The following is an 11,051-nucleotide window of genomic DNA, read 5'->3' on the forward strand; positions in this document are numbered from 1 at the left end:
CATTTTGACAAGATCCTCAGGCAATACACATGGGCATTAAATTTTGAGAAATGCTATATTACAGAACTATGTGATTAGAGCCACACATGTTACCCAATGTGCACAGAATTGTGCTAGAAGTGTTTAAAAGGTGTATAATACACAGTAGCTTAAAATGTATAAAAATGTAAATTATGGTTTGAATTAATGGACAGAATTTACCCACCATGATTGTTATAAATGAGGTACAAAGTTTTCTGAGTAGTCAGCAATGAAAGACTTATGATAAATGACTTGGGATTTAGCAATGATTAATTCCCTGAAGACAAATGAGGTCTGAAGCATAACTGACTTTGCTGCAGTACCATATCTAAGGGTGCATTAATCCACGTCCTAGTCTGGGGTGTGGTCAGATGCACAGGGCCTTCCCTGGTGGCTCAGTGGTAAAGAATTGCCTGCCAATGCAGGAGATGCTGGTTTGATTCCTAGGTCAACAAGACCCCCTGGAGAAGGAAATGGTAACCCACTCTAGTATTCTTGCCTGGGAAATCCCATGGACAGAGGAGCCTGGTGGGCTATAGTCCATGGGGTCACAAAGAATCAGATATGACTCAGAGACTGAACAATAACAAATTCGAGGTGGCGATGAAGCACCATGGAACCAGGTGCCATGGTTTTCTGTTAGAAAGTGTTGGATGGAGGAACTGGGAGAATGAAGGAAAATTTCAGGGTCGGAAAAAGGAATTATATTGCTGTTTCCAAAGTAATTATATTACTATCAAATGTTAAGTTTTACATTCACTATCTCTATAAGCAAGGGAATACCTGCACAAGAGCCAAATACTGTCGGGCAGAGAGGGAGAAATGATATTAAAGATATGACCAGGATTTATCTCTGGGGTGTTACATTTCCTTCTTTTTTGTTTTCAACAAACTGATTTTAATATGTTATTTTTTACAGCGTTCTATTCCCACTCTCCATGTTTAAAGTTTCTCTCTGATCCAGCAAAGTCATTGCCTAATAATCACCCCAGGGCTGGGCTATTGAGTATTACAAGATTAAGGCCGCAAAAAAAAAAAAAAAAAGAGAGAGAGAGAGAGATGAAGGCTACAACCAGCTGCCACTGGCCAAATCCAACACAGAGAAGTGTTCTGCCTACCATTACTATGATCTACTCATTTGTCGTTTAATTTGAATATTTTTAAGGTAGACATAAAACAGTCAATTTTTAAAACTTAACGGTCTCTCTTTTCATATAGTTACATTTATGTCCCTGATCCCTTTGGGCATTTGTGTTTGCAACTCTTGCAGCTGTCAAAGATTGTGGAAATTAGAAATTCTCAACTCTAATTTCTTTCAATGACTTTATTTACAGAACTGTAGATTACAGATTGTTTTTTGGGCATTATTCCTAGGAGAATTTTAAATACTGGGTTTAAATTGCTATTCTGTACATAATAAAAATCAGAAGGTTTGAAAATATTTACATTCCAAAAGCCTTAGGAACACAGCGAAAAGAAGCCTTGATGGTTAGTGGGTCAAAGGTCCTATTGAAGTTCAATCAATGTATGTTCCCTTAAAAAATTATCATAGTTTCCCTTTAATACTGACTGGGAAGGAAGGAGCAAGTGGCTCTGTACATGTCTACTTCAGAGTTACTCTGTTCAGTCCTAGAAGTGAAACTGGTAAGTGAAGCTTTTATTAACCTGAACATTGATTTTACAGTATATTTGAAATATTTGTCATGTAGATTATATTAGATTCACTTATTTCATAAATGTGCTTGTTATACAAGTATAAATGTCTTCCTTTAAACTGTAAATGAATGCACAAGCCATACATTAATTAATTCACTACTCTGTTGACTCAGTGAGGTTTCTGGGAGACCATCTAGATTGACTCTCTACTATTGTTTTAATGGAACATCTAAGCATCTAGTAGAAATAGACGCTTCTGATACATCTGACCAAATATGAGTAGCCTCATCATTCCCCAGGATTTAGGAAAAATTAGAAGGCATACCATCTAGGTAAGACTCCTTCAGAAAAGAAAATTTGAAAAAAGAAAAAAAGTGGGGCGAGGGGGTAATCCAAGTCATGCTAGCAACTGTTGTTGTTGTTACCTAGATCAAAATGCATTTCCTAAGTATCCTTCATCCTGCAGAGAAAGAGCTGTTTCCATAATCTCTTTTTTATCACGCAGGGTTGGTGCAGATGGTGCCTGATGCTGTAACCCTAGCAAAAATCCATCGCTGTTTTGGACCCATAGGACCCCTGAAAGAAAGTACAATCAAAAAATGGTTCAGTCAGCACAACCCTTTAAAGGCGGATTATGAAAAGGTTTGTCCTTCTGTAGCTAATTTTAAATGATGTACTTAAATAAGGATATACACTGGCTCATTAGATATTCTGATTTTTTTTTTCTTTCAGAGCACTTTATTTATTTATTTTATTTTATTTTTTAACTTTACAATATTGTATTGGTTTTGCCATATATCAAAATGAATCCACCACAGGTATACATGTGTTCCCCATTCTGAACCCTCCTCCTTCCTCTCTCCCCATACCATCCCTCTGGGTCGTCCCAGTGCACCATCCCCAAGCATCCAGTATCGTGCATCGAACCTGGACTGGTGACTCGTTTCATATATAATAGAATGGTAGAGATATTCTGATTTATGAAAAAATAAATTGAGTTCCCTTGAGTTCTTGAGTTCTCTTGAGTTCTTGAGTTCTCTGGAGTTCTAATTTCCTCAGTCATCAGCCTAGTAATAACAACACAGTTTAAATGGTATATTGTTGTCATTGTTCAATCATTAAGTCATTTCTGACCCTTTTTTGACCCTATGGACTGCCATATGCTAGACTTCCCTGTCCTTCACTGTCTCCTGGAGTTTGCTCAAATTCATGTCCTTTGAATTGGTGATGCTATCTAACCATCTCATCCTCTGCCACACCCTTCTCCTCCTGCCTTCAATCTTTCCCAGCACCAGGGTCTTTTCCAATCATGCAGCTCTTCACATTAGGTGGCCAAAGATTTGGACCTTCAGCTTTGGCATCAGTCCTACCAATGAATATTCAAGGTCGATTTTCTTTAGGATTAACTGGTTTGATCTTCTTGCAGTCCAAGGGACTGATATGTTAACTCAGTAAAAATTTCTGTGTTTGGTTTTTCCTCTGGGTGGAAAATCTGGGCTATCAATAGAGACTTAGCTGCCCCTCTTACAGCAATCTCACATGAGATGATGCTTCTTGAAACTACCTTCTCTAAGTTACCTCTGCCTATTTGTCCACAATCTATAATTTCTAGAAATGCCCCTCCTTCCTTTGCAATGTATTTTCTTCTGCCAAGTTCTCTTTTCTCATGCCTTATTCTTTTAATATTTTCAGAATGCATAATAGAATTTTCATTTTTTATATCTCAAATTTACAAAATGCAATATTCCATTTGACCACAAACATTTTTCCCACTTTACCCTGGCATCTAGCCTGCAGTGTACCGTGTTCAGATTCTGCCCTCAACCAGAGCTCCTACATGAAAGAATGAGTTGACTAGAGTCAGGCCTTGCCCCACTTGCCAAAGCATGAACTGGTACAGCTAGGTCCCCTAGAGAGGTAGGGACACCTTTATGCTGATTCACACAAAGATGCAATATGGGCCAGCATCAGATTTGCTCAGAACCATCTTGAGCCCTAAACATCCTTCATTCTAGGAAACTCCTCAGTCCTAGGCAAACTGGGAGGTTTAGTCACCCTAGTTGGCCTGGGACAGGAAAGAGAGACCCAGATTTAATCCACTCCAGACTTCTATGAGATTGAGTGAGTCAGTGAAAGTGGCTCAGTCGTGTCCAACTCTTTGCAACCCCATGGACTATACAGTCCATGGAATTCCCCAGGCCAGAATACTGGAGTGGGTAGCCTTTTCCTTCTCCAGGGAATCTTCCCAATCCAGGGATTGAACCCAGGTCTCCTGCATTGCAGGCGGATTCTTCATCAGATGAGTCATGGAATACAGTAAAATACAGGTTTGGGAGTTCACATAACAAAGAATTAGATGAAAGTATCTTGAATCTATTTTTTACCCATTCCCAAAATTGAAACTTGAGTTAGGCACAAACCCTGAGGTTGTATTGTTTGAGGTGTTTCCACATACATTTAATGTTCATAAGTACCACGTGAAAGACATATTTTATTATCTTTATAAGTAAAGAAAATCAAGACAGACAAATTAAGGCACTTGGGATACCTGGAACTGACCCGGCATGTAGTCCAGCCACATGGACTTCCCTTCCCAAGGGTCAGCCACTAGCTGAGGAGGCCCACACGTGTGGCTCAGTCTCACTCACGGTTGCACCACGGTTACACTTATCGTCGCATCATCCATCAAAATGATGTATATCCAGGAGACAAATTTTTTGTAGAAAAAGGAACTTTGGCAAGAAGCCTGTGTTCATTAAAGAAACGTAAGCCACAGCTGACTTAATGGAACCTTCTTCCACCCGCACAGGTATATACTGTACCAAACCCTTTGGGGCATTAACTGGATAATATTTTTGTAAGGGATCAGACATCTCAATATTGTTTATTTTGTGTAAAAACTTCAAATATTCAAAAATTGATATTTTACATTTCTATAGGACTAGGCAATAGTGTTCTTGCCTGGAGAATCCCAGGGATGGTGGAGCCTGGTGGGCTGCCGTCTATGGGGTCCCACAGAGTCAGACACGACTGAAGCGACTTAGCAGTAGCAGCAGGCAATATTGAGCCATATTGTTCCTTCTTTTACCTTGAAAAAAGTAATCCACTCTTGTGCAACTGTAACATTAAAAAAATCACATTATGAATAAACTATGAAAATTAGCTTTAATTGAATGAAAGATATTTTCTTCCATTTCAACAAAAACATTCATTGAGCCAAAGAACAGACTGCTTCACCTTCTTCTGTAGCATATCAAGAACCAACCATTTAATCATATCTTCTCAACTGAGATGCAGAATTGGTTCCAGATTATATAATTCCGTTTTTTATCATACTTTTACCATTACCACTGTGTTTGCTCATTTGTGTTTATATTACTTTTGTGTTACTGTTTTTCAACTGATTAGGTCTTAAGGAACTTCTTCTATTCCTGTGCTGGCTGGTGTGTGGTAACGTTCATCCTAGGAGTCTGCGACCGACACAATGACAATATCATGCTGACAAAGTCGGGCCACATGTTTCATATTGACTTTGGAAAATTCCTGGGTCACGCGCAAACATTTGGAGGGATAAAAAGGTCAGTGCTCAAATCATGTTTATTGTAGTAATTAAGCAGTCTCCTGAAGTGATCTATAACGTGTAACAGCATAGCAACCCAGTAGATGAGTTGCTCTGCATCTCTCAAATCCCCTAAGATAACATAAACATGATTATATAGCTAATAATACTTAAGGAAAGAGTTTTCTCAATAGACTATTAATGGAACAAATTGTGTGTGTGTGTGCGCACACATACTCAGTCGCTCAGTCATGTCCACCTTTTTGTGACCCTAAGGACTGTAGCCCTCCAGGCTCCTCTGTCCATGGAATTTTCCAGGCAAGAATACTGGAGCAGGTTGCCATTTCCTACTCTTGGAGATCTTCCTGACCCAGGGATCAAAGCCTTGCCTCCTGTATCTCCTGCATTGGCAGGCAGATTCTTTACTACCAAGCCACCTGGAAAGCCCTAATGGAAAAAATTAGGTTTCCTCAAATTGTTAGGGAATTAAATTGGCCTTCTCTCACAGGATCCTATTCCTGTTTTGGTCTGAATTGTTTGAAACATGGTATTTTCATTTTATTATAAACTTTGAGTGGACAGTGAGGACAGAGCTCATGGTCTCAATACAGCTGGTATCTTGCCCATAGCAATCACCACCCTGGTCTACATGAGTACACTTAAAATGAGCACACTTCCTGACTAAGTTAGGCTTGAATCATTCCAAAAATATTCAGTAAGCAACTACCATTCAAAACTCTGAGGATACAACAGTGGAGGAAGCAAATACAAACCCTGACCTCTTTCTAGTAGGGATAACAGACATCAAAGAAGATAACATGAGGAAATGAGGGGTTTCATTTCTTACTAAGAAACAAAAGCTGAGAATTGGGATAGAAAGTAACTGCGTGAGGAATGCTATTTATGTTGGCCAAAAATTTCACTCAGGTTTTTCCATAACATTGTAAGAAACTTGAGTGAACTTTTTGGCCAATCCAATATTTTAGAGAGACTTCCTGGAAGAAATGAGAGACAGCTGTATAGTGAGTGATCCTCTTGTGGAGATCCATGAGAAGATTATTCCTGGAAGAGAGGACACCAAAATAACAGCCATGAGCACAGACTAAGCATGGTACATTCTAATGACAAGAAGAAGGCCTTGGGGCTTGGAGATGGGATAAAGAGAGGTGAACTGTAGGGAAGAAAGATGAAGAGTTTGGTGGAGGCCAGATCAAGTAGGGCATTGAAGACATGGTGTAGAGGGTGAAAGTGAAGTAGCTCAGTCGTGTCTGACTCTTTGCGACCCCATTGACTGTAGCCTGCTAGGTTCCTTTGTCCATGGGATTCTCTAGGCAATAATACTGGAGTGAGTTGCCATTTCCTCCTCCAGGGGATCTTCCTGACACAGGGATCGAACCCGGGTCTCCCACACTGCAGGCAGACTCTTTACCGTCTGAGCCACCAGGGGTGTAGAGGGTGGCTTTTACTTAATGTTCAGAGGCAACCATTGATGGATCTCAGGGGAATTCAGAGCTCTCTCCTGCTGTCCTGTGAAGTAATGGGAGTAGTTAACAGACTATTCGGAGAAGGCAGTGGCACCCCACTCCAGTACTCTTGCCTGGAAAATCCCATGGGCGAAGGAGCGTGGTAGGCTGCAGTCCATAGGGTCTCGAAGAGTTGGACACGACTGAGCGACTTCACTTTCACTTTTCACTTTCATGCATTGGAGAAGGAAATGGCAACCCACTCCAGTGTTCTTGCCTGGAGAATTCCAGGGACGGGGGAGCCTGATGGGCTGCCGTCTATGGGGTCGCACAGAGTCGGACACGACTGAAGTGACTTAGCAGCAGCAGCAGCAGCAACGGACTATTACAATAGTTAAGGCAAGACCTTAATGGTAAAGAAGATTCCAAACATATTGTGGAATCTGAGCCACAAGACCTACTAATTGACTGGGCGTTGTCGATCATTAACAGGAAGAGAAAACAGGCCTGACGGGTAGAAGAAGTAAGGAAAGCATTCAAGGATGACTCTTAGATTTTTGTTCTTTGCAAATAATTATATCTTTTACTGAAATGGAAAAGACTGGTGAATAAACAGGTTTTTGTTTTATTTTATTTGAGCTGGAGGCAAGGGAACCAGAAGTCTAAGATTAAAAGTCCCTTGCTTTAAAAAGATAACTTCATATTAAAATAGAAATGGTATCAGGCCATTCCAAAGACCCATCAGTCACTTTTATCTAAAAACAGCTCCTCAACAGAGGACATAAAAATGTCTCCTACAATATTACGAGATGAATTTTCACCAGATGGTCATAATCTGGTATTAAAATGCCAGTATAAACTACATAATAAGGTTCAATTCTTACAAACTGATAGCTCCTATTTTCTGAAGGCCTACAAATGGAGTTGTTACACTTTTTATTACTTTCAAAACATTGCCTTCTATAATTAATTAGCTCAGGAAAATTCACCACATACTCATTCATTCCTTAAACATCTTTTGGTATGGTCTATATGTGAAGGACTGTGATAAGCCTTGGGGATACAAAGATGAATAATATATAGTTACCACCTCAGTGGTGCTTACTCTGTCTTTAGAATTTTGGGGAGTGAAGTGAAATGAAAGTTGCTCAGTTGTGTCCGACTCTTTGCAACCCATTGGACTATACAGTCCATGGAATTCTCTAGGCCAGAATACTGGAGTGGGTAGCCTTTCTCTTCTCCAGACGTTCTCCCCAACCCAGGGATCAAACTCAGGTCTCCCGCATTGCAGGCGGATTCTTTACCAGCTGAGCCACAACCACCTCAGTGGTGCTTACTATGTCTTTAGAATACTAGGAAGACTGACACATAAATAATTATCAAAAATGTGGTGAGGGAAAAGATAAATATATAGAAAATTAGAACACCACAGAGGAGGGATACCTGGTTTATGAAAGACAAATGTTTGTTAACAGCTATGAGCATATTACATAATTTACTCATGTAACACTTTCCCTAAGATCCACTCTTTCCTAGAAATTTAAAGATTACATTAAAATTGTGACATCTTTATTGTGCTGTGTTGTTCACTGGGGGGCTTTCCAGGTGGCACTAGTGGTAAAGAATCTGCCTGTCAGTGGAGGAGACATAAGAGACGTAGGTTCAATCCCTGTGTTGGGAAGATCCCCTGGAGGAGGAGGAAATGGCAACCCACTCCAGTATTCTTGCCTAGAGAATCCCATGGACAGAGGAGCCTGTTAGGCTACAGTTCATAGGGTCACAAAGACATGGGCACAACTGAAGCAACTTAGCACACATGCACACCGTCCACTGAGAATTCGGGTTAACCCTTATTCATTTACTTGACAAACATCTGTGTTGACCACGGAGTGGTTAAAATATGCATAAAGATATTCCAGTTATACAGAAAAAAGAAATTCAGTTAGGGAAACATAAAAAGTAAAGGACAAGTTACTAAACAATAGGGTAAGTGCTATATTAGAGGTAGGTACAAGAGTCTACAGAAGACGTGGAACCCAGTTTGTTGGTTTATTGATGCTTCAGCAGGTACTGCTGCTTCTGAAGTGTGACAATTTTTTTTTAATGCAACCACTAAGGGGGTCATGAAAATGTGCCCTGTAGAGAACCTTACTTATGGTAGGTTCTTAATACCATTTGCTGAATTGTTGTTGTTTAGCCATTAAGTCATGCCTGACTCTTTTGTGACCCCAAGGACTATAGAGTCCCACCAGGCTCTTCTGTCCATGAGATTCTCCAGGCAAGAATACTGGAGTGGGTTGCCATTTCCTTCTCCAGTGGATCTTCCTGACCCAGGGACTGAACTCTCATCTCCTGCATTGGCAGGTGGACTTTTTACTACTGAGCCACCAGGAAAGTCCTTGCTGAATTAGTCAGCCACTAAACTATTCACAGGTCAGCCCTCAGCCATTCAATAATTAACTGGATGAAAGAAAATGAAGTTGGCACTGTCTTTCCTTGAGATTATTGAGTACCAGCTGAGGTGGCTGACAGAAGCATTGTGACCCATGTGGATTATTGTTTGCAGGATTTTATCTCCACCAGTGACTATGTAAGGCTCTTTGGCAATGTCTCCTTAGATTTCTTTCTTGATACTGATGCTTCTGCCCTTTTATTCTTTTTTTTTTGGCTGTCCTGGGTCTTCATTGTTGCACACAGGCTTTCTCTAGTTGCAGTGAGTAGGGGCTACTATTCATTGCAGTGCATGGGTTTCTCATTGAAGGCTCAATAGTTGTGGTACAGGGGCTTAGTGGCTCTGAGGCACGTGGAATCTTCCACAAGCAGAGATTGGACTCATGTCCTCTGCACTGGCAGGTGGATTCTTAACCACCAATTGATTCTTAACTTGACCACCAGGGAAGTGTTAATCTATGCCTTGAGTTTCTATAATGATTAAACTGAACTATGCAACCTAGATAGCATATTCAAAAGCAGAGACATTACTTTGCCAACAAAAGTTCATCTAGTCAAGGCTATGGTTTTTCCTGTGGTCATGCATGGATGTGAGAGTTGGACTCTGAAGAAGGCTGAGAGCTGAAGAACTGATGCTTTTGAACTGTGGTGTTGGAGAAGACTCTTGAGAGTCCCTTGGACTGCAAGGAGATCCAACCAGTCCATTCTGAAGGAGATCAGCCCTGGGATTTCTTTGGAAGGAATGATGCTGAAGCTGAAACTCCAGTACTTTGGCCACCTCATGGGAAGAGTTGACTCATTGGAAAAGACTCTGATGCTGGGAGGGATTGGGGGCAAGAGGAGAAGGGGACGACAGAGGATAAGATGGCTGGATGGCATCACTGACTTGATGGACATGAGTCTGGGTGAACTCCAGGAGTTGGTGATGGACAGGGAGGCCTGGGGTGCTGTGATTCATGGGGTCGCAAAGAGTCGGACAAGACTAAGTGACTGATCTGAACTGATCTGATCTGATCTGATGCCTACTCACTATTACTCTGCATAGATTAATATTTTGAATTATAGCTGCTGCTGCTGCTGCTTAGCCACTAAGTCATGTCTGATTCTTTAGCGACACCATAGTAGCCCACAATGGGGATTTTCCAGGCAAAAACTGTCCATGGGATTTTCTAGGCAAGAACTGGAGTTGGTTGCCATTTCCTTTTCCATGGGATCTTCCCAACCCAGGAATAGAACCCACATCTCCTACTTGGCAAGAAGATTCTTTACAACTGAGCCATCTGGGAAGCCCTGAATCATAGGCAACATCCAATAATTTCCTTCCACATCTCTTTCAGTTGTGTCTGGAGTTCATTTGAATGTTGTTTCATTAAGCAGCCAGCTTCTTCAATCCTAAGTCCGTTGGTTGCTCTTGGTTGCTAGGTGAACAAAGGTCTCTTATAAAAAAGGTCTCTGAATCCCCCTGAGATAAATGTGTTCATTATTACATTATATAGCTGATCTCTAGAGCAAAACCTAACTACACCTTGCTTCTTCTATACACATACTAGACATATTAATAAACATCCTCTAATGCACTATGTGAATCACAATACTGTGGAAAATTCTGAAAGAGATGGGAATACCAGACCACCTGACCTGCCTCTTGAGAAACCTATATGCAGGTCAGAAAGCAACAGTTAGAACTGGGCATGGAACAACAGACTGGTTCCAAATAGGAAAAGGAGTACGTCAAGTCTGTATACTGTCACTCTGATTATTTAACTTATATACAGAGTACATCAACGAGAAATGCTGGGCTGGAGGAAGCACAAGCTGGAATCAAGATTGCTGGGAGAAATATCAATAACCTCAGATATGCAGATGACACCACCCTTATGGCAGAAAGTGAAGAAGAACTA

At 40.8% G+C, this 11,051-nt stretch overlaps 1 protein-coding gene across 4 annotated transcripts in view; it reads left to right on the plus strand.

Moving 5' to 3' along the window:
- PIK3C2G (phosphatidylinositol-4-phosphate 3-kinase, catalytic subunit type 2 gamma) overlaps positions 1-5,465 on the plus strand; it is a 306,650-nt gene extending 301,185 nt beyond the window's left edge. For 3 of the 4 annotated variants that reach the window (XM_010858756.1, XM_010858754.1, XM_010858757.1), the window contains 2 exons: positions 2,183-2,319; positions 5,086-5,465. In XM_010858756.1, coding sequence (XP_010857058.1) covers positions 2,183-2,319; positions 5,086-5,283 — 335 coding nt within the window. In that variant the 3' untranslated portion in view covers positions 5,284-5,465. The remainder of the gene's footprint in view (positions 1-2,182; positions 2,320-5,085) is intronic. The other variant, XM_010858753.1, reaches the window with a different exon arrangement.
- The last annotated feature ends 5,586 nt before the right edge of the window (positions 5,466-11,051 follow it).

Source organism: Bison bison, unplaced genomic scaffold (assembly GCF_000754665.1).
Source record: "Bison bison bison isolate TAMUID 2011002044 unplaced genomic scaffold, Bison_UMD1.0 scf7180017864390, whole genome shotgun sequence".
Taxonomy (NCBI): Eukaryota; Metazoa; Chordata; class Mammalia; order Artiodactyla; family Bovidae; genus Bison; species Bison bison.